Source organism: Thecamonas trahens, assembly GCF_000142905.1.
Source record: "Thecamonas trahens ATCC 50062 unplaced genomic scaffold supercont1.14, whole genome shotgun sequence".
Lineage (NCBI taxonomy): Eukaryota > Apusomonadida > Apusomonadidae > Thecamonas > Thecamonas trahens.
In genome coordinates, this window is record NW_013657666.1 from 221,476 (window position 1) to 243,049 (window position 21,574).

Consider the following 21,574-nt stretch of genomic DNA (forward strand, 5'->3'; position numbering starts at 1 on the left):
CTCGAACCTATTGGGGGGAAGGCCTGTCCCGCTGAGTGTACAAGTCAGGTGAGGGTAGCGTTGCAGTCTTACCGTGTGTTCGGCGTTCGAGTGGGGGGGAGGGGGGGGGGCAAAAAAAGGTCGTGAAGTGGGCAAGGGTTTAGGGTGGGCGGCCGGCTGGCAAGCTAGGCGCAAGCGAGTTGTCGCTCACACGAGCGGGCATAGGCAACAACACACGGCTTACGGACGAGACAAACGGGAGGCAGGTTGGACTGGACCGCAGCGCAGGTAGATACCAGACAAGATCGTGTCAAGCTTGCGTATGGGCCTAGACAGGTTGGGCGTGGCCATGGCCGTGGCTGTCGTCATGGCGGTGGTCGTGGCGGACGTTGTCACGTGCGTGGCGGGAAGCACACCATGTGAGAGCCACAAGACATGTCCGACGTGCTCAGCAGGGAGCAAGGAGTGTCTCTGGTGTGCTGCTGGGGGTGTGCCGCATTGCTACAACGTGACGGCACACCCGCACGCGTGTGACGAGGCGTGTGTGTCACCAGCATGCAACGCAGGCGGATGTGAGGCGCACCTCGACTGCCGGACGTGCGCAGCGGACAGCGGGTGCGGGTGGTGCTCGCAGTCGAGGGCGTGTATGCAGGGCACGGCCTCGGGGCCGTGTCAAAACGGCATGTGTGCGCAGTCCGAGTGGAACTTTGCCAACTGCTCGAACAACTGTCCGCTCTTTGAGGGCTGCGCCGAGTGCACGGCTGCGCCGGGCGACGGCTGTGCGTACTGCCTCACCGAGGAGGTGTGCGTGGGCGGTGACGACGCCCACAAGTGCCGGTGTGCGCGTGAGTCGTGCGGAGTGTGTGAGGCCAAGACTGGGTGTGCCGATTGCACCGACGATCCTGCGTGCGGATGGTGTGCGTCGGCAAACGGTGGCAAGGGCGGGTGCCTGCCTGCGTTTGACCAGCACGAGCCGTGCGACAAGGGCGCATGTCCGGCGCCACTGGCCAAGAACTGGCAGTATGGCAAGTGCGCCGTCAACTGCACTCTGTTCTCAGCAAGCTGTGCAGAGTGTACCGCCCACTACGCGGACTCGGGCTGCGAGTGGTGCGAGGCGACCGAGGCGTGCCTCGCCCCGGCGCAGTTTACCTCGTGTCCTGCGTGCCTGGTCTCGACCTGTCCCGACTGTGGAAGCTACGAGAGCTGCTCCGAGTGCATCGGAGACGCAAGCTGTGGATGGTGCTCCGAGTCTGAGGCGTGTGTGCCGGGAGAGGCCGGCGGTGCGTGCGGCGGGCCGCAGGTCTGCCCGGCGCCGGAATGGAACTACGAGACGTGCGCGGCCGACTGTGCGTCACTCGAGACGTGCACCGCGTGCACGGCGATGGCGACTGAGGCCGGCTGCCGCTGGTGTGCCGACGAGGGCATCTGCCGCTTTGGGCCCGAGTTCAACGGGACAGCGTGCCGATGCGTCCGTGACTTTTGCCCGGCCACCAGCTGTTCGGCGCTCTCGGGCACATCTTGCGCACAGTGCGTGGCGACTCAGGGCTGCGGGTGGTGCCCCGAGACGGCGTCATGCCTCTCGGGCTCTGACGCTGGGCCGTGCTCGTCCACCGCGCAGTGCAAGGCAGGATGGTCGTACGGAACATGTGACGGGACGTGCGGGCAGCACGGCGACTGCACGTCGTGTCGGGCCGACACCGAGGCGGGATGTGGGTGGTGCGCTGGGACGCAGGCGTTCCCGGGCTCGCTCACGCCGGTCTCGCTCTGCGTCCAGGCCGATACGTCCGACTCTGCGCCGGCCGACGGCCGGCAGTGCGCGCGTTGGTACGGCTCGCACAGCAGTGAGACGTGTCCAGCGTGCGGTGATAGCGAGCACAACACGTGTCAGACGTGCACGACTGATGCGTCGTGTGGATGGTGCGGCGAGTTTTGTCGCGAAGGCGACGCCAACGGCCCGTTCAACTCCCCGGGCTGCTCATCGTGGTCTTTCGGCGACTGTCAGTCCGAGTGCCCACTGGTGGGCAACTGTGGCGACTGTGTGCAGGTGCCTGAATGCGGGTGGTGCAAGAACCCGCTGCACATTGGCGGCTTTTGCACCGGTGTCGATTCCAAGTCTCAGTGCTACGAGTGGCAGCCATCCAACTGCGAGCCCGAGTGCGAGACGAACCTTGTGTGCTCGGCTTGCACCGCCAACTCGTCGTGCGGGTGGTGCGAGTCCAAGGGCTCGTCCGGCTCGACGGCGACGTGCGTGCGCGGGACCGGGCAAGGCCCGCTCGACACGACGTGCTCGCTCGGCTGGTCGTATGGCCACAAGTCGTGTGTCTCGTCGTGTGCCCGCTATCTCGACTGCGGCTCGTGCGTGCTCAACGCTGATTGCGGATGGTGCTCGGCAGCCGGTGGTGCATGCATGGCCGGCAAGTTTGACGGGCCGGACCAGGGCGTGTGTCCGCCCGACGACTGGACCCATGCGCCGTCGGTCTGCTCGTCGCCGTTTGACAACTGCGTTGCGCACACCGAGTGCTCCTCGTGCATCGCGCGCAACTCGTGCGGCTGGTGCGATGCCGACAAAAGTGCTACTCCGGCCACAAGTCGTCGCCCATCGCGCCTAACACCTGCCCGCGCGACTGGCTCTTTGCCTCGTGCTCGGCCGCCCTCCCCATCCCGGCGCGCTCCAAGGAGCTCTCTCCCTGGGTCGTCGCCGCCATCACCGCCGGCGCCATCCTTGTCCCCATCGTCGGCGGCGCCGCCTACATGTACCGTCGCTACCTCGCCAAGTACGGCTACCCCGCACTCGAGGGGTGAAGCTCGGCATTGGCATTCAACTTTGCGACTACCACCAACTGACTCGGGCTGCACCCGTTTCGGCGTTTGGCGGTCGGCGGCGTGTTGCGGGTGGCGGGCAACTCTCGTCTCTCCAACCAGTATGTACATTGAGCAGGCTAAACAAGCCGTGTCCTGACGGCATGGGCCCAGCAAAGCGAGAAAACATGGACTGGACGTGTGTGCAAGGTGTATACCTCGTGCTACATGCTACAAAGGACATGATTTGTGGTTGCAGTGGCCGCAGAGGAACCGGGTGGCCTGTGGAGGGTGTGTGGAGAGATGGCGCGCGATACGAATCAAACTCACAAAACTTGAAATTTTCATGTGGCGGGCTTCCGGGCACTGGCACGAACACAGCCTGTATCCTCAAACCACCACTACCACTCACCACACCAACACCGTCTACGACCTACCTAGCTATGTCCATCGTAGTTATTGACAAGAGCGGAGCCGACCGGATGCGTGTTCCGCTGCATGGGACGTGCACTTTCGGCCGGGCACCCGAGTGCGACGTCCGGGTGCAAAAGTCGGACGTCTCACGGCAGCACTGCCAGCTCGCCATCGACGAGAACGGCAAGTGCGTGCTGACGAACCTGTCGTCAACCAATGCAACGTATGTCGACTCTGAGGCGGTCGAGACACACATGATTCTCGAGTCCGGCATGATGTTTGCTGTCGGGCCGCGGTACTTTCGCTACGAGGCGCCCGAGGGCATCGCGGTGAGCAAGAAGGCCGAGGCCACGCCAGAGCCGGCGCCCACGGCGGCGCCAGCACCTTCGTCTGTTGTCAAGGCTGTCCAGCCGGTGCCTGCGTTCCAGTGGACCGAGTCTGAGGCCTCGCCAACGACCCAGGCCAAGTCTCAGCAGTTGAGGGCGATGCAGACGCCGCTGCGGCGCGAGATTGCCGCTCGCGGCTCGCGCCCGAACCCGGTGTTCCAGGACAAGGCCAATAAGATGGCCACGCCGCTCAAGCGGGCGCTTTTCCAGGAAGCTCAGGCCCGTCAGCGCACCTTTGCCGAGTTCTCAGACGCCGACGCCGACGCCTCGTTTGCGTCCGACGCAACAGACACTGAGCTCGGCATGTTTGAGGACGAGGAGCTGTCTATTATTGCACCGCGCAAGCTCATGCAGGTTCTCAACACTCCGCTCAAGGAGGACATTGCCAAGCGCGGTGCCACCAAGCTTGACGTTGTCTATGTCTCGGACGCACCAGTTATGGCGACGCCGATGAAGAAGGCGATCCGCAAGCGCGGTGCTGCCAAGCGCGAGGTTGTGCCGGTGGCTGACGCGCCGGTCATGGCGACGCCGATGAAGAAGGCGATCCGCAAGCGCGGTGCTGCCAAGCGCGAGGTTGTGCCGGTGGCTGACGCGCCGGTCATGGCGACGCCGATGAAGAAGGCGATCCGCAAGCGCGGTGCTGCCAAGCGCGAGGTTGTGCCGGTGGCTGACGCACCGGTCATGGCGACGCCGATGAAGAAGGCGATCCGCAAGCGCGGTGCTGCCAAGCGCGAGGTTGTGCCAGTGGCTGACGCGCCGGTCATGGCGACGCCGATGAAGAAGGCGATCCGCAAGCGCGGTGCTGCCAAGCGCGAGGTTGTGCCGGTGGCTGACGCACCGGTCATGGCGACGCCGATGAAGAAGGCGATCCGCAAGCGCGGTGCTGCCAAGCGCGAGGTTGTGCCAGTGGCTGACGCGCCGGTCATGGCGACGCCGATGAAGAAGGCGATCAAGGCCAAGGCCAATGCGTCGCGCATCCCTACGCCCAAGACCATGGCAACGCCGATGAAGAAGGCAATCCGCAAGCGCGGTGCCGCCGAGCGTGAGGTTGTGCCTGTTACTGATGCTCCGACGATGGCGACGCCGATGAAGAAGGCAATCAAGGCCAAGGCTAGCGAGTCGCGCATTCCGACCATCAACACGGCTCCGGTCATGGCGACGCCGATGAAGAAGGCAATCAAGGCCAAGGCTAGCGAGTCGCGCATTCCGACCATCAACACGGCTCCGGTCATGGCGACGCCGATGAAGAAGGCAATCAAGGCCAAGGCTAGCGAGTCGCGCATTCCGACCATCAACACGGCTCCGATCATGGCGACGCCGATGAAGAAGGCAATCAAGGCCAAGGCTAGCGAGTCGCGCATTCCGACCATCAACACGGCTCCGATCATGGCGACGCCGATGAAGAAGGCAATCAAGGCCAAGGCTAGCGAGTCGCGCATTCCGACCATCAACACGGCTCCGATCATGGCGACGCCGATGAAGAAGGCAATCAAGGCCAAGGCAGCCGAGCCGCGAGCGGCAGTGAGCAAGCCGATCGAGGAGAACTCCTCCCAGCACAAGAAGACCAGCAAGTCGAAGAAGAAGAAGAGGTCTGCCGTCCGCAAGCCCATCAAGCACGCTCAGCCAAAGGAGTATGTGCCGAAGGCTGCGCCTGCCGCTGTCAAGGTTGCGGCTAAGGTTGTGGCTGAGGTCAAGGCTGAGGTCGAGTCCGAGGTCGAGGCTGAGGTCGAGGTCGAGTCCGAGGTCGAGGCTGAGGTCGAGGCCGAGGCTGAGGTCGAGGTCGAGTCCGAAGTCGAGGCTGATGAGGTCGAGGCCGAGTCCGAGGTTGAGGCTGAGGTCGAGGTCGAGGCTGAGGTCGAGGCCGAGGTTGAGGTCGAGGTCGAGTCCGAGGTCAAGGCTGAGGTCGAGGTCGAGTCCGAGGTCGAGTCCGAGGTTGAGGTCGAGGTCGAGTCCGAGGTCGAGGCTGAGGTCGAGGTCGAGTCCGAGGTCGAGTCCGAGGTCGAGGCTGAGGTCGAGCAAGAGGTCGAGGTCATTAACTACTCCAAGTGGAAGGTCGTCGAGCTTCGTGCCGAGCTCTCTTCCCGCGGCCTCGCCACTACTGGCCGCAAGGCTGAGCTTATCGCCCGCCTCGAGTCTGCCCCTACCGATGCCGCCGACAGCGCTGCTGCCGCAGTCGAGGCCGAGGCTGAGGTCGAGGCAGAGCCCAAGATCGAGGCAGAGCCCAAGATCGAGGCCATCAACTACTCCAAGTGGAAGGTCGCTGAGCTGCGTGCCGAGCTCTCGGCCCGTGGCCTCGCCACTACCGGCCGCAAGGCTGAGCTCGTCGCTCGTCTCGAGGCCAATGCCTCAGCCCCCGTGTGCTCGTCGGCAGCTGCTGAGGAGACCGAGCCGACTCCCGAGTCAGAGGCCCAGACCGTCGACTACTCCAAATGGAAGGTTGCTCAGCTCCGCACCGAGCTCTCCACCCGCGGCCTCGACACTACGGGGCGGAAGGCCGAGCTGGTGGCCCGCCTCCAGACCGCCGGCGACGCCTCCACCACTGACGCGATCAAGGTTGCCGACCAGGCCATCGATGCTGATGACGCTCAGGCCCAGCCGATTAACTACGCCAAGTGGAAGGTTGTTGAGCTTCGTGCTGAGCTCTCATCCCGTGGCCTCTCGACCGCCGGCCGCAAGGCTGACCTGGTCAAGCGTCTCGCCGATCTACAGTGAGGTATCGTGTCGCGTTAAATGTGTACTCTTGCAACCCCGGAGTCGGCGTCAGCAGCACAAAGACGTGGCCAGCGACTGGAGCGCGACCGGCGTAATGTGACTTTTGTGTCGGCGACAGTCAGCGCTAGCCGTCCGCCGCTCTCGTCTGCGCGCACGATGTCATTCGGTGTCGCTGCAGAAGCCCACCGCAGCGCGATCGACGACGAGCCCGGGCGGATCGATCGCCCCAGTACTAGATCATCACCAAGGGCGGAAACCAGAGTACCGTCATCTCTTTTCTGCCACAGCTGGTTGGCCCAATGCCGCTTCCGTGCCCGCCGCTTCCGATAGAGCACGACACGTGCCCCGTCATCGGTCTGCCCGTAGTCGACATCTACGACGAGTCCGGAGCTGGCGTGCTCAAGATGCATCCAAGGTGCAAACTGCGACGCGACGAGGGAAAATCCATCGATGGTCTCTTGCACCCGGGCCGTGTATGCCAGCTCTATCACGGCAGCATGCGGAATCATGTCAAACGCTGCGTTGACAAAGGTGGTGCCATCTCGGACCTCACTGTGCGCGCCGTACTGGTGAACGTGGCCGAAAAGATGGAGCCGGGCAGACGAGGCAAGAACCCGCTCGCGAAGGGCGGCATCTCCCCAGTGGCGTCGCCACGCTGGATGGACTTTTCCGCATACACGACACTCGTAGTCGCTCCCGCTCCGTCCATTCGACGCCAGATCGAGGATGCCTGCCGGAGGCATGTGTGTGACGATGACGTCGACGTCTTCGGGACAGGTTTGCCATCGCGAGGCCCTCGCTGCAGCGTCCGGCTCGCCAAACATGTGGCTTCGCGACGCACTTGTCCACGGCGATCCCCAGACCCGCAGCCCAAAGGGAGCCACGATGGTGTCCGAGTCCTGCAGGTAGTGGGTCGCGTTGTCCAGCGCTTGGCCTATCTCGTCCGCGCTCATCCCTTTGAACGCGATGTCATGGTTGCCGAGCACAACAATCCTGGCCTCATACTCGAGCGCTAGCTCGCCGAGCCAGGCGTTAAAGTCGCGGGCGAGTGCTTTGCGCTCTTTACGCGGCGCGTGGCGATCGATAAAGTCCCCCGAGACCACCAGCACATCGCCCGGTGGCAGAGCAGCCGTCGTCTCGCGATGCCGCCCGTGCAAATCTGACAGATGCACGATCGTCACATGGTCCGACCCGCTCCCTGCACTCACACTATTCACCATCAGTGTGTCATCCATCGCTCCACCACACACCCTGGAACCTGGTCTGCCTGTTCACGATCGCCTTCATTGCCCTTGCCGCCGAGCCAGTTTTTGATGGTGGTAGGCGTCGAAGACCCGCGAAGGAAAGAAGGAATTCGCCCAGCCATCGCTGACAGCATCGACCGCCACTGCCCACCACTCCACCCGCCCGACCCCCACCCTATGAGCCAGCAAGCGGCTGAGGACGCGTTTGCAGCACTTGCCCAGGCACACACCAGTGGCATGGCGTCGGCAGTGGCCAGAGTGGTCGACGCAGCTCCACCGCCGCCGCATGGTGCGGTCCTGCTCCCCAGCCTGGCCATGCTTGCCTACGCACTGCCGGAGCCAGACAGCGACGTGGTGGAGCGGGAGGCCGAGGCGTCGGCCGCCGCGGACAAGATTGCCGGCTATCTCGACGCGCACTTCCAGGCACCAGCGATCCTTGCCCTGCTCGACGCCGGGCTGGCCTGGCAGGCCGATGCGCCGCGTCCGGTCCCGCCCAAGGATCCGGCTGGCTTTGCCGCCGCCGCGCCTCCCAGCCAGCTCGCTGTCGCCGCTGACCTGCCGCCGGCGTTGCTGGCCGACACAGCGGCGGCGCCGCGGGTCACTGCCGCACTGGCGGTCGGTCTCTTGACCGGCGTCGCCGAGCCCGAACGGGTCTTTTCCCACCTCGCTGCTGCTGCGGCCGCCACTGCCGAGCCCGGGCCAGTGGTGGCGCGCATGGCTGCCCTCCTCGCCAATGCACCGTTTCTCTTCCCGGTCGCGCTCCGCGCCATCGTCGCCTGTGACAATCCAGAGCCGAGTCTGGTGGCGCTGCTGGTCCGTCTTCGGCCCGATGCGCTGCAAGCGGTCCGCGCTGGCCTCCTCGCCCATCCAACGGGTCCGCGGGCCATTGCTGCGGCCCTGGAGTTGACACTGGCCCACGCTCGCGCCGAGCTGCCAGCGGTTGTCGAGGCTGCGCTCGCTTTGCCGGAGTGTGTGGCCAAGCTGGCAAGGGATGGCGGCCTTGACGCGGTGGTGGACGCGCTGGTGTCGGTTACTCCGGCCAGTGCCGGCCCAGCGCATGTTGCGGCCGCGCTCAAGCTGATTGCGGCGATTCTGGGCGTGGCCAAGGCCAGCGTCGGAGATGACGTGCTTGTGCGGGCGCTTCAGCTCATCACCGCGCATGCTGGGCGCTCGGGCTTGGTCTGCCGCATCGGGCTCTGCTTCCTGCTCGTGGTACCGAGCCTCACCGCCGCTGTCGGCAACGATACAGTGTGGGAGGCGCTGCGGGCGCTGCGAACGAGCTCCGAGGCGACGAACCTACTCCTTCTCATTTCGATCCACTTTCACACTGGTGCGCACGTGGCGGTGGCCGACACGGTGCGGCGGCTGCTTGGTATGCGGGTCGCACTCCACAACGAGTCGCTCTCGGCGATGGCCAAGCTCTTCACCTCTGTGCAGCTGTTCGACGAGCGCGAAGTGGCGCGGTCTGCGCCGCAGCTTGTGGTCCCGTCACCGCTGACGGCGAGTGCGGCGTCGCACTCGACGGCCCTCGAGTCGATGTACCACCTGTGCAAGTCGTCGGTCCTCACCCGGCATCAAGTTGATGTTTCGGCTTGGGTGTGGGATGCGGTGGCTGCAGCCGACTATCCGCTGCATCCGCTGCTGCCTGCGCTGGTCGCGGGACTTGTGGCGTCTTCGGATCCATCGCTTCCTTGGTCGATGGCGCTGTTTGAGCTCGACGCTCTTAGCAAAGCGCTCGAGGCCAAGACCGGCGCCCTGGCGCGGCCGCTGTCGGCTTCGGCTGTTCTGCTCATCTTTTACGTGTTGAGTGTCAACTACCGAGCGCTGACCGCAAGTTCGAGCACGATCGCGGCGTGCAAGTACCCCGATGAGTTTGTAGAGGCGCTGCCTTTGCAGGCGCTGTGGGTGCAAATGGCGTCGGAGCGGGCACCGCTTGGGAGCAAGGATGCTTCGGGCCTCGCGCTGGTTGAGCCGGCAATGGCCAAGATGATGCTCGGACTTGCGCCGCACGCGTTTACGGTAGTCCAGCTGGTGGCGATGGGCACAACGGCACTGCCGGCAGCGCACATGCCGCCCATCTCGCTCTTTCGGCGGCAGCGAGAAGCGATGGCTGCAACGGGTGCCGAGTTGGCGGCCGAGGTGGAGAGCGCTGTCCGCGACGGTGACGGGCCGCTGCTGGCCACGGCGCTGGAGCGCGGAGCGGTATGGATGTGGCGGATGCGCGGAGCGGGAGGCAACAAGCTCCGGAGCGCGGTGGTGAAGCATGTGGTGGGGCGCGAGGTGGCCGGCGCCCTCAGCAGCACTGCGTCAGCCGCGCTGTATTGGCTGCTCTGGGGTGCGATGCAAGAGACAGCTTGGCAGGTGGTGTGCGAGATTGTGGCGCATCTGCAGGAGGCGCCGACGCTGACGCCGGCGCAGCTGGCGCACGACCCGCTGCTCTTTCTGCGCCTGCCAGACGAGGCATTTACCGTTGCGCCTCTGGTCGAGCTTGTGCTTCATGGCCTGCATATGGGCCTTGCGGCGGCGACCTCGTCTGTGTTGCGGACCAAGGCCGGGACTCGGGAAGAGACGTCGACGTTGCTGATGGGCCAAGAGTGCGCAGTGGTGCTGATGGCCATCGAGGCTGTTGGCGTGGCCGCGCGCGAGGGTGCCGAGGAAGCGATGGCAGTTCTCTGCCAGTTTGTGCACGAGAAGTTCATTGCCAACGTCCTGCTCTGCAAACTCGTGCACTTTCAGATGTACAGTCCTGAGCTCATTCCGTTGCTTGTGGCCGGCGTGCCGTCAATGCATGTGGCATCGTCGTTTATGCCCGAGTTGCTGATGGCGCCGTCGACAGAGCACGTCCGGTTTGGCATCCTGGTCATGGCTGCACTTGCGGAACGATACCCGCTGCCGAGCATGTGTGACGTAGCTGGCCTTGCTGTTGGGCGCGCCAGCGAGGTTGCCGGAGAAGGCGATTCCATCATCAGCGCGGCGGCCGAGCAGCTGCGTGAGGTCTTTGGCGCGCATCTCCGGCCACACACCCGACCCGGCGGCGAGCCTGGCCGCGGATAAAGCCACAACCCTAACAATCGCTGCCCTTCTCACTTGGAAATCCAGACGACCGGAACCTCAGCGTGGGTTACCACGTGCTGCGAGACCGAGCCGAGGGCAAACATGCCATCTGCCGTCGAGTCGCGGCATCCGAGAGCAAGCACGTCGATGCCTTCGGCGTCAGCGACGGCACAGATTTGCGACCCCGGGTGCCCGACCTGGAATTCTGTCCGAGCGGTGATGCCGTAGTCGGCGAGCACGGCCGGTAGCGAATTGAACAAGGCTTTGGCCGGGCGCTTTTCGTACTGGTCGTCCGAGACACCGACAGCTTCCTCGACCGAGAGGACCGAGAGGAGAATGAGGGTGTCGTCAGGTCGGATGATTGGAACGAGCGAGGCGACTGCGCGGAGCGAGGACGGGAAGCCCTCCGGCCGCATGTCCATGGCCACCATCCACTTGGCTGGCCCGTCGTTGCAGGCGACGTCGTACGGCAGCGGCGCCTTGGCGATCATGGTGGGGAGCGGCGCCAACTTGGCGAGGGAGGCCGAGACCGAGCCGAGGAGCCACGATGAGATTCCGGACCGGCCGCGCGAGCCGAGCACCAGCAGATCGATGGGATCGTGGACAAAGCCGGGACGGACGCATTCGTCGCCGCCGGGACAGCGGGCAGCGTTGGCGCGGCTCCGCTCGGCGTAGTCGAGCAGAGCATTCTTGGGCTTGGACGAGATGATGACGTCGAGCACAGCGTCAAAGCCCGAATCGACAGCAGCATCGAGCGCTTCTCCGGCAAAGACCGCGTCATCGGCCTCGTCGCCCGTGAGGTTGGCGGTGGGATAGGGACGGCCGATGCCCGCCGCGTCCTTGAAGGCCACCAGGAAGTCAGCGTAGTCCTGCTCGTCGGCGAGCGGATGAACGTTGTCATGGGCAAGGCCTGTGGCCTGTAGAGCCTTGGCAACAAGCCCGTGCTTGTGGTGCAGCACCATGATGAGCGTCAGCCTGTCCGCGTCCTTGCGGAGGACCACCAGCGCCGACGAGAGCGCCGTCCGCGAGTGGGGCGAGGCGTCGAGGGCGATGGCCACGTGCCGCCCGCCGGTCTCGACCAGCTCCGGATCCCACCTGTACGATGATTGAGTGTTGTCGGCCATGATGCGCAAAGGTAGAGGAGTGGGGTATGGTATGGCAGGCGCAAGGGCAGAGGTAAGAGGAGGAACCCCCAGACTCACCGTGTCGCCTGACTGACCCACCACCACCAACCCGCGATGAAAGGAACAACGGCATGGGCCACCCAACCAACTGAATGAACCAACCAACATGTCAGACGGGCAGGCCCCACCCCCCCCCCCCCCACCCCACACACACGCCCCTACCCACTCCACTGTCTACCACTCAAGCACACCACACACACCACACTTCACACACTCCTCCCTCCCTCCTCCACACACAGCATGGCACGGTACCTCAGCATGCGCGAGGAGGCGTTCGTCATCTGGATGAACGATGTCCTTGGTGCCACACACCCCGAGGTCGGCGAGGTGGCCCGGGTCGCCCAGCTCGCGGACGGCCTCGTTCTTCCAGGCCTGGTGGAGGCTCTGGGCGTGGCCAAAGGCGTCCGGTTTCACCCGCCGCCGCTGGAGCCGCAAGCTGCTGACGAGAATCTGACACTGGCCCTGGAGGCGCTCTCGCGGGCGGGGCTCGACCACGGCCTCGACGCGGCTATGCTGGCCGAGGCCGAGACCAAGAGCCTGCTCTCGCTGCTCTGGCTTGTGGTGGCCAAGTTCCACGTGGGCGCTGGCATGGATGCTGACTTTTCCGCCTCACGGGCCACCGCCATCAAGGCCGTCACCTCGCGTCTGCTCAAGTGGGTCTCCGCCACCGCCGCACACATGGCCTCGCAGGGCGAGGCACCCGAGAAGGCCTCCAACTTTAGCTCTTGCTTCCAGAACGGCCGCCTTCTTGCCCTGCTGCTTGAGGCGACTGCCGCCCGCGATCCGGCGCTCGCTGCAGACATCTCACTGCAGCTCTACTCGTCGCCGGCGTCGCCGGACATTGTCGCCCAGCTCGCTGCAGTCTTTGACCGTGCAGAGGCCGCCCTCTCCATTCCGCAGGTCCTCGCACCGCACCCGACGCTGACTGATCCGGACCCATTTGCCATCATGACATACGTGGCATACTTTCGCAACCTGTGCGAAGCCTCGGCGTCGAGCCCATCGCCGCCGGCAGCCGCCGCAGCCGCCGCAGCCCGCCACCCGCCACGCTCGCTTGCCGCCAAGCTCGCAGCCCGCAAGGCCTCGCGGACTATGTCTGGCCGCACTATGTCTGGCGCTTCGATGGGCTCCGCCATCCGAGCCGCTCGCGAGCGCGACGCGCTCCAGCGCCGCGTTGCTGTCCTCGAGGCCGAGGTTGAGGACGCGCACGCTGCCGCCGCCAAAGCCCGCGCCCTCCTCGAGGCCTCCGAGGCCAAGGTCGCCGACCTCACCGACGCCCACCAGCACTCGGTACTTGACGACCAATACACAGGCACGTCATCCGCTCAGTCGCCTCGCGGTGCGGCGAGCAACGATGACTCGGTCTCCGCCATGCAGGACGAGCTGCAGGCCCTCACCGACCGTCTCCTCGCTGAGGCCGCCGCCGAAGCTGACCTGCAGAAGCAGCTCGCCGCCGCTCGCGAGCACATGACCTCGTCTGAGCGCGAGATGGCCGACCTGGCGTCAGCTAATTCGGAGCTCCGGTCCGCCCTCGAGGCTTCGCACCAGCGCCGCGACGCCGTCATGGCCGAGCTCGCCGCTTACCGCAATCGCGCCGAAAAGCACCTCGCATCCAAGGCCACCCTCAAGATGCAGCTCTTCACCGCAAAGTCACGCCTTGCAAAGGCCGATGAGCAGCTCGCGGCCTCCAAGGCCCTTCTCAAGAAGGCTGAAAAGACTGCTTCAAAGACAACCAAGAAGTACGAGAAGCTCAAGGACAAGAACGAGAAGCTCTTTGATCGCCTGGGCATGGTCAAGGAGGCGGCAGAAGCCGAGCGCAAAAAGTACCGCCGTGCACAGCTCGCCCTCTACGTCGAAGACTGCAAGCGCGCAGACTACGTTCTCGCCGATGTCCTCGCCCGCCAGCGCCTTGACGAGCTCGCAGCCTCGGCCGCGTGCAGTTGAACTGCGCCTGCCGGCCAGCCATGCGTGTCGCTGCCCGACAAAGACTGTCCGCACTTTCGCCGGCTTTGACCGCGACAACCATCAATAACAGCCCAAGCCGCCGCACCACCAACGCCCACCCGCACCCCTCCCAACCATCGCCCCTCTCACCCACCGCCTCTCTCACCCTCCCCTTCCACCCACCATCTCATCATACAACCCCCACCACCCCTGGTCGTCTCGGTATGGGTCCTGAGTGCAGGTCCAGACCGGCCAGCCCTGCCATGGGCGCCATGGAACAGGACGAGCCAAACGGCGTCACTCCCGCCTGGTGGTCTGGAGACGATACCCAATGCCAGCGGTGGAAGGTGAGTCGACAGACGCACTGTGTGGTAGTGCTCTTTGCGCTGGTCCTGCTCTTGACAACCATGCCTAGCTGTTGCACCGGCAAGTATGTGGTCTCCTACCACGGTGGGCCGGTGGCCATCGTGGCTGAGGCCGAGCTGCCGATCGTGGTCCCACCCACCGTCGCCGGCTCGGTCACCTACGTTGAAGTCCGCGTCCAGTTCATGCACACTCAGCTCGTAGATCTGCAGTCGTGCAGTCTTGTTGCGCCCATCGGCACATCCGTCGCCTTGCTTATCGGCATCGACCTCCCGCCCCTCCGCTGGGACGTCCACTTTGACGACGGCGCCTCGGTCTTTGTCCTCCAGCAGGCGCAGGCTGTCTTCCGCGATGGCGTCCGCCGCAAGCCGACGTCGGCGCTCTCGTCGCTCCGCGGCTCGCTTGCTGCTGGTACTTGGCGTCTCAAGTGCGAGGATACTCGAATCTCGGCCTACCACGGCTTCCTCTACAACGCCACACTCATCCTCTCGACCTCGCCCGCCAGCTGCGGCGACGGCGAGTGGTTCTCAGACTCGGAAGCGTGCGACGACGGCAACACCTCCGATGGTGATGGCTGCTCCTCGACATGCTCGCTTGAGCCGGGCTTTTCGTGCTCCAACCAAGATCCGGCCGCGCCTACGCTCTGCACGCCGGTCCCTTGTGGCGACGGAACCTGGGTCCCCGACGTCGAAGAGTGTGACGACGGGAACACTATGAGCGGCGACGGTTGCTCGTCAGCCTGCAAGCTCGAGCACGGGTACGCCTGCAACCACTCTAGTTGCCGCCCGATCGTCTGTGGCGACTCGATCGTGGACGCACCGACCGAGCTGTGCGACGACGGCAACGCCGTCGGCGGCGACGGCTGCTCAGCCGCGTGCTCGCTCGAGGCGAGCTACACCTGCGACACACCCGGTGAAGCCTGCAATCCGCTTGTGTGCGGTAACGGCATTGTCCAGCCACCAGAGACCTGCGACGACGGGAACGTGCTCGGCAACGACGGCTGTGCGAGCGACTGCACCATCCCGCCCACTTGTCTAGGCGAGGCAACGTTCACCGAGAGCCGCGGCATTGTTCGCTCGCAATATGCTTCCCAGGCCTACACCGCACCGTTGGAGTGCGTGACGTACGTTCGGCCAACAGTCGCCGCTCGCGCTTTTGTCGTCTCGATTGTTTGGTTCCGTCTCCGTCCGGGCACCCTCGACCTCATTCGCATCTACGACGTGGCAACCACGCCGTTTAAGCTCCTCAAGACTGTCACCGCAGACTCGGCAGCAGCTACGCTCGCTCCTGTTGTTGTCGAGGCTTCGTCGTTTGCCATCGAGTTTGTTGCTGCCAATGTGCCCGGCGGGTCTGCACCGTCCCTCGACAGTTCGCTGTATTATGGCTTTGTTCTCGAGTACTACGCGCTGCCGCAGCTCCAACCGCCGAGCGGCTTTGCCATCACACTCGAGCCTGTGTTGCCGCCGCCGGCTGCCCAGCACTTGCGCTCAACCTCGGGCCTTGTCGCCAATGTCAACTTGCTCTGCAACCCAGAGTGCGTCTTCTACCTTCCGTTCACCAACACTATCTCGCTCTACCTCCACCGGCTGTCGTGGCCGCCGGGGTCAGGCGCGTCGCTTGTTGTCGAGGCGTCCAATGGCACCGTTGTGGCGCGCATCGACGCACCTGATGCCAGCACCGCCACGGCGCTGGGCTACTCGGCCGGACGGTCGGTCGAGATTGCCGCCAACTCCAGCTCGAGTGAATGGGCCATGTTCGTGCGCCACGGTGTGCTCGGCGCTGCCAGCCTCCCGTTCCCGGTCGAGGTGCAAGCGCCAACTGGCTTGACGAGTGCACAGGTTGTGGTGCGATTTTCATCACCGCCGCCGCCGCCGGGTTGGGAGCTCCCTCATTTTGAGATAGTGTACAGCGCGGACTCGACGTGCTTGCCAGGCGTGGAGATGGCCGCGGCCAGCAGTGCGAGAGCGCAGATTGTGGTCGGCCCCTCGCCGCAACTCTTCTCATACGCATCTTTGCTCGCACCACTCATGCGCTGTGTGTGGGGCTTTCCCACCCCGCTGCTCGCTCCGCATGGATATACCCAGCGCCTGGTCGTCGACTATGTGGACTTGCCGGACCCGCAGGATTCGCTCCAGATTTCTGCCGATGACGTCGTGAGTGGCGCAGCGAGTGTTCCTCTCGCGGTGGCGCGTATTTCTGCAGCATCTTTGCTCTCCTACGGCTCGCTCCCTGTGGCCACGACATCCTCGCTTGAGTTTACCGTCACGACTGGCAAGGCGCTAGTCGAACTGGAAACCTCAGAGTTTTGGCCATCAAACGGGTTCGCGGTCACCTCGTCGTGGGGCTGCGGCTTACCGCTCTACTCGGCCGGCCACATTAACCGTCCAAGTGCCGCGGCTGGCTACCTCTCGGTCGACGCATCGCATGCTATCTACGCAGGCTACAGCTACTCGACAGCGCACTGCGCGTGGCGAGTGGATGGCCCCAGCCACGAAGCAGGCCGGGCGCCGGTGCTAATCAACATCATGGCGCTGGCGCTTTCCGACTCATCGGATGTGATCCTCATTCTCAACGGAACGTCAGACGCCTCATCGCCACAGCTTGGCTCACTTGTCGGTAACGCTGTCCTGCTAGCCGACAGCGGCTTTGCAGCGCTCAACGAGTTGCGGTGGGCAGCCGGTCTGGGCAGGCTTTCATCTGCGTCGCTGGCGGCGTCGATGGGCCAGATGTACGTTCCGTCTGGCCAGTCGTACGTCTCGTTTGTGCCTGGCTCGGGTTCGGCCGACCCGCCCACGCTTCCGCCACTAGTCAATCCGCTCGATGCCGAGGCCGGCACCTCTCGCAATGGCTTCCTTGCCTCGTACCAGGCTGGCTCGTGCATTGCAAAAGCAGTTCTTGTCGGCGCCCAGGGCATTGTTGCTGACGGCTCGGGCGCTTCGCTCGCGCCTGTTATCCTCGATGTTTTTGAGCGCGACGCGCTAGCGGCTGTCTCGCTCGACGCGCTGCACGCGGCCTACGCACCCATGGTTGGTCAGACTCAGGCGACGTTGTGCCACTGGCGGCTCTCGCCGCCGACTGTGCCGCAGTTCCGCTACATCACGCTTCGAATTTCCAAGTTGGCGCTTGCAGAAGGTGCAAGTCTTGCCGTCAAGGTTGGCGGTGAGATCCTCGTCTACTTTGACGCACGGTCGACGCGCTCGCTCTCGGCGCTACAGCTGGCGTCACCGCTGGCAACATCTGATGTGGCGCTTCCCGAGCACGATGCGCTCTTTGGCCCTGCTGCACTCTTGCTCCCGGCGTCGTCGGCGCAGCCGCGAGTGGTCTTTGCTGTCGACAACTCGACCAAGACTAAGAGCGGCTCAGTGGCACACGTGCTCGAGCTCGTTACCATGGCCTCCGAGCTGGAGCTCGAATGGTCTGTTCCGCGTGGCGCAAACTCGCCCTCGCACATGCTCGCCGGCTATCAGGTCGGCTACACTTGCCCGCCTGGTGCGGTGCAGGCGTCGGCCATCTCGACCGGGTGCGCCTTTTGCGAGCCGGGCATGTACTTGTCGACTTTGTCCGGCGAATGTACCACGTGTGAGACTGGAACGTTCTCGCTCGTCCATGGAGCGCATGCCGAATGCTGGACGTGCCCGACGGAAATCCTGTCGTTACCGTCGGCGGCGGCCGCAGACGAGCTCCCGGAGCGACTGGTAGTCTCCAACACGACGGTTGCCACCTCTGTTCTTCTGCCACTCTGCATGCCGTCGTCGTTCCCTGTGGCGGCCACACCTTCAGCGAGCTCCTCGCTCTCCATGCTTGTGGTCGGCCTCATCGGCATCGGTCTTGGCCTCGTGTTTATGGTTTTGGTCGGTGCAGCATGCTTCACGGTCTGGCGGCGGCGGTCGGCATCCAAGATTGATCCCGAGTCGATGCTGGTGGGGCGGGTCGGTTACGAGATCACCTACGACGAGATCACGTTTGACAAGGCGATTGGCACCGGGTCGTACGGTGAGGTGTGGCGCGGGCTCTGGCGTGGAACCGACGTGGCCATCAAGCGCATCCACAACCGGGACTTTTCGGCCGAGACGCTGGAAGAGTTCCGGCGCGAGGCCAAGATGATGTGTGATTTGCGACATCCTAACGTAGTGCTCTTTATGGGCGCGTGCACACAGCTGCCAAACTTGGTCATGGTCACCGAGTACCTCGAGCGCGGCAACCTGTTCAGTATTCTCCACGATGCAGAGGTTGAGCTCCCGTACGGGCTCCGAGTTCGCATGCTTCTCGGTGCGGCGTCGGGCATCAACTTTCTGCACTCGGCCACACCGCCTATCCTGCACAACGACCTCAAGTCGCTCAATTTGCTAGTGACAACCGACTGGAACGTCAAGGTCGCCGACTTTGGACTCACCTGTATCAAGGATGATCTGGCCGACGACGCTGACATCGGAACAGCGTTCTGGACAGCACCCGAAGTGCTCAACGGGTTAGGCTCGTCGACAGCCTCGGATGTGTACTCGTTTGGCATCATCATGTGGGAGGTGCTCACACGCGAGACGCTCTACGACGGCGTCAACCCGAACGCGGTCATGCTCAAGGTGTCAACAGGCGAGCTGCGGCCGCACGTGGCTGACCTGGCTAATGAGAGCAAGCTGCGGACGGTGTGGCGGTCGCTCATGGTCTCGGCGTGGCAGCAGGAGCCGGAAAGCCGGCCTACCTTTGGTGCCATTGTGTCGGAACTCAAGGCGCTTGCGGTCCGGGCGGAGAGCGTGACGGCGACGTCTGCTGAGCACGCGTCGGGCGTGGCGTCCGAAGACGGCCTCCTCTCGGCCAACGGACCGGCGAGCGAGAACGAGATCGGGGCCATGGACGTCGGCCAGCCTGGGCTTTCGGCGGCGGCGGCCCGCGCGGCAAGGTCTCGTTCATCTTTGCCGACATCAAGGACATGGCGGCTCTGTGGGACGAGACGCCGGCGGCGGCACGCGACGCGATCGAAATGTTCAACACGCTTGTCGACGAGATGCTCGAGGAGCTCTCTGGGTACCGGGTCGAGAGCCGCGAGGGCGCGTTTGTGGTCAGCTTTTCGTCATCTGACCAAGCCATGCTCTTTGCCACCTCGCTCATGCTCAAGCTCCACAACGAAGACCGGGTCTGGCCGCCAGCGCTGCAGATGCTGGACGTGACCATGCCTGGTGCTGGCGGCGGGAGCGACGTGGTCATCATGCGCGGCCTCCGACTCGCCATTGGCATCCACACCGGAGTGCCGTCGGCGGAGATTAATCCTGTAACCAACCGCATGGTGTACACGGGGCCCGTGGTGCGCAAGGCAACGCTTGTGGCGGCCATGGCGGTCGGCGGACAGGTTGTAGTCTCCGAGGCTGCGCTTCGTGACATCAAGGCCTCGCCGTCGTCGCCGCCGTTTGCTGAGCAATCTTTGGGCCTCTGCCTCTTGCCGGGCTTTGACGAACCGGAGACGGTGACGGCGGTACTGCCACCGCAGCTCGCGGCGCGGCTGACGATGCTCAAAAAGGCGACTGGTCGGAGCTTTGCCACTGCAACGGACAAGTACGTTTGGCAGTCATTCGGGATGGAGCCCGACCCGCATGTCGACTCGATGGAGGGCCAGTCGACGTGGGAGCGGGTCAAGGACCGCTACGTGCTCTCGTCGATGTACCGGGTGCGGTACGAGGACGTCGAGATCGTCGAGCGTTGCGGGATGGGCACCTACGGTGAGCTGTACCGTTGCAGGTACCGCGGTGAAGAGGTGGCCATGAAGCGGCTGCTGCGCAAGAAGCTACCCGAAGCACTGCTGCTTGACTTCAAGTGCGAAGTCATCATCACAGCACAGCTGAACCACCCCAACATTGTGACGTTCCTTGGCGCGTGCACGTTCCCGTACCTCTGCCTCGTCACCGAGTTCTGCACTCACGGCTCGGTTCACTCCAAGCTGACGGATCCGTCGGTGCGGTTTGATTGGCCGCGGCGGGTGAAGATTGCGCACGACATTGCAAAAGGCATGCACTACCTGCACTCACTGGACATGCCGATTATGCACCGTGACCTCAAGACGCCCAATGTACTGCTCGACTCGACGTGGACGGCCAAGCTCTGTGACTTTGGCCTTGCGCGCATCAAGTCCTCACACTCGACCATGACCAAGTGCGGAACGATTGCCTGGACGGCGCCCGAGGTGCTGACCGGCAAGCGGTACTCGCTCAAAGCCGATGTGTACTCGTTCGGCCTCGTCCTGTGGGAGTTGGTCACAGCCAAGTTTCCGTACATCGAGCTCAAGGGCACGCCAACTGTCAAGATTGTCAAGATGATTCTCAACGGGCACAGGCCCAATGTCTCGCGCGAGTGGCCCAAGGGCTACGTGGCGCTCATGAAGCGGTGCTGGTCTGACCAGCCAAAGTCTCGCCCGACCTTCTCCGAGCTTTTGGTCGAGCTTACTGCCATGATAGACAACTTTACCGCCGGTCAGTCGTCAGCGGCCTCTGCCACCGCCGCTGCGTTGGCCCCGGCGTCGTCGACATCCATGGTGCCCGTGGCTCCGCGAGCGTCGCCAACGCCGGGCGCCGGTGCCTCTTCAACAGCGCCTCCTCCTGCAAAGCCGGGCGTTCCCATCACCAAGGAGCCTCAAGAGCGGCCAAAGACACCGGTAATGCCTGGCACCCCGCCGCCTTCCAGTCCCCCATTGTCCTCCCCCGTTGGTCCTTTACCTGCGGCGCCTATCTCGGCGCCTGGCCCGTCCAACTCGCAACAGGGCCACGGCATCAGTTGGAGGGCTTCGACCGCCTCGCTTGGTGCTAGCGGCGCGTCGATCGCCAGCCCGACGAGTCCGGTGAATCGATTGGGCTCCGAGTCGTCGTCGACCGCAAGGAGCTGGCGGAGTTGAGAACTGCAACCATGGCGCCGGCGCTGCCTCCGAGCTCGAGCAAGGACAAGTCCAAGGACAAGTCCAAGTCCAAGGCCAAGTCCAAGTCGCACAAGCGTAAGCACCGTCACAAGCGGTCGCACCGGTCACGGCACAAGTCAAAGTCCAAGCGCAAGTCAAAGTCCAAGACAAAGTCAAAGTCAAAGTCGAAGGCCAAGCTGGACGAGTTGATCACCACCGGTGACTCTGCGATTGCCACCGATGATGACTCGCTCTCGTCCACGTCGTCATCGTCCGTCTCGTCGCCATCGTCGTCAACATCATCGCTCGACGAGAACGACTCGGGTGAGAGCTCGGACAAGCATGTACGTCAATCACGGTCAAAGCACAAGTACAAGCGCCGCTCGCACCGCCGCCGTTCGCGGCACCACCACAAGTCGCGCCGTTCGCGGCGGCGGCGACGCTCGACGTCGCCGTCCTCACCTCCATCGTCATCCTCGCCATCGTCTTCTTCGTCAGCTGCGCCGGCTATGGCCACGCCCGCTGCTTCCAGTACGTTTGGGGTGGATCAGGTCGCGCCGCAGCCGCAGCCGCAACCAGAGTCGCAACCAGAGTCGTAGCCAGAGTCGTAGCCAGAAT

General features: G+C 64.2%; 8 protein-coding genes across 9 annotated transcripts; 5 read left to right on the top strand and 3 right to left on the bottom strand.

Annotated features, from left to right (window-relative positions):
* Positions 1 to 661: 661 nt before the first annotated feature.
* Positions 662 to 2,781, top strand: AMSG_03742 (uncharacterized protein; the record flags this gene model as incomplete). Its single annotated transcript, XM_013904194.1, has 2 exons — positions 662 to 2,482; positions 2,551 to 2,781. The coding sequence occupies 2 exons, from the start codon at positions 662 to 664 to the stop codon at positions 2,779 to 2,781; spliced, it is 2,052 nt and encodes a 683-aa protein (XP_013759648.1).
* Positions 2,782 to 3,221: 440 nt separating this feature from the next.
* On the top strand, positions 3,222 to 6,314 carry AMSG_03743 (the record flags this gene model as incomplete). Of its 2 annotated transcripts, XM_013904196.1 has the most annotated exons (3): positions 3,222 to 5,303; positions 5,433 to 5,468; positions 5,565 to 6,290. In XM_013904196.1, the coding sequence occupies 3 exons, from the start codon at positions 3,222 to 3,224 to the stop codon at positions 6,288 to 6,290; spliced, it is 2,844 nt and encodes a 947-aa protein (XP_013759650.1). The 2 variants fall into 2 exon arrangements, with proteins under 2 accessions (XP_013759650.1, XP_013759649.1); XM_013904195.1 differs by having other exon boundaries at positions 3,222 to 6,314.
* A 135-nt stretch (positions 6,315 to 6,449) lies between these two features.
* On the bottom strand, positions 6,450 to 7,510 carry AMSG_03744 (Ser/Thr protein phosphatase; the record flags this gene model as incomplete). The annotated part of the gene is made up of 3 exons (XM_013904197.1): positions 6,450 to 6,522; positions 6,576 to 7,449; positions 7,495 to 7,510. The coding sequence occupies 3 exons, from the start codon at positions 7,508 to 7,510 to the stop codon at positions 6,450 to 6,452; spliced, it is 963 nt and encodes a 320-aa protein (XP_013759651.1).
* Positions 7,511 to 7,771: 261 nt separating this feature from the next.
* On the top strand, positions 7,772 to 10,588 carry AMSG_03745 (uncharacterized protein; the record flags this gene model as incomplete). Its single annotated transcript, XM_013904198.1, has 1 exon — positions 7,772 to 10,588. The coding sequence occupies one exon, from the start codon at positions 7,772 to 7,774 to the stop codon at positions 10,586 to 10,588; it is 2,817 nt and encodes a 938-aa protein (XP_013759652.1).
* AMSG_03746 (uncharacterized protein) lies at positions 10,160 to 11,712 on the bottom strand (the record flags this gene model as incomplete). The annotated part of the gene is made up of 1 exon (XM_013904199.1): positions 10,160 to 11,712. The coding sequence occupies one exon, from the start codon at positions 11,710 to 11,712 to the stop codon at positions 10,618 to 10,620; it is 1,095 nt and encodes a 364-aa protein (XP_013759653.1). The 3' UTR covers positions 10,160 to 10,617.
* Positions 11,713 to 12,474: 762 nt separating this feature from the next.
* AMSG_11782 (uncharacterized protein) lies at positions 12,475 to 13,245 on the bottom strand. The gene has a single exon (XM_013904317.1). The coding sequence runs from the start codon at positions 12,906 to 12,908 to the stop codon at positions 12,588 to 12,590; it is 321 nt and encodes a 106-aa protein (XP_013759771.1). The 5' UTR covers positions 12,909 to 13,245; the 3' UTR covers positions 12,475 to 12,587.
* Positions 13,246 to 14,123: 878 nt separating this feature from the next.
* Positions 14,124 to 20,723, top strand: AMSG_11783 (uncharacterized protein; the record flags this gene model as incomplete). The annotated part of the gene is made up of 3 exons (XM_013904318.1): positions 14,124 to 18,932; positions 18,977 to 20,599; positions 20,655 to 20,723. 3 exons carry the CDS (start codon positions 14,124 to 14,126, stop codon positions 20,721 to 20,723), a joined length of 6,501 nt encoding a protein of 2,166 aa, XP_013759772.1.
* Positions 20,724 to 20,967: 244 nt separating this feature from the next.
* AMSG_11784 (uncharacterized protein) lies at positions 20,968 to 21,555 on the top strand (the record flags this gene model as incomplete). Its single annotated transcript, XM_013904319.1, has 2 exons — positions 20,968 to 21,300; positions 21,508 to 21,555. 2 exons carry the CDS (start codon positions 20,968 to 20,970, stop codon positions 21,553 to 21,555), a joined length of 381 nt encoding a protein of 126 aa, XP_013759773.1.
* Positions 21,556 to 21,574: the final 19 nt, after the last annotated feature.

What these genes read in the sequence shown, in the direction of transcription:
- AMSG_11782 (XM_013904317.1), bottom strand. Translation starts at nt 12,908, where the DNA reads ATGGCGGAGCCCATCGAAGCGCCAGACATAGTGCGGCCAGACATAGTC.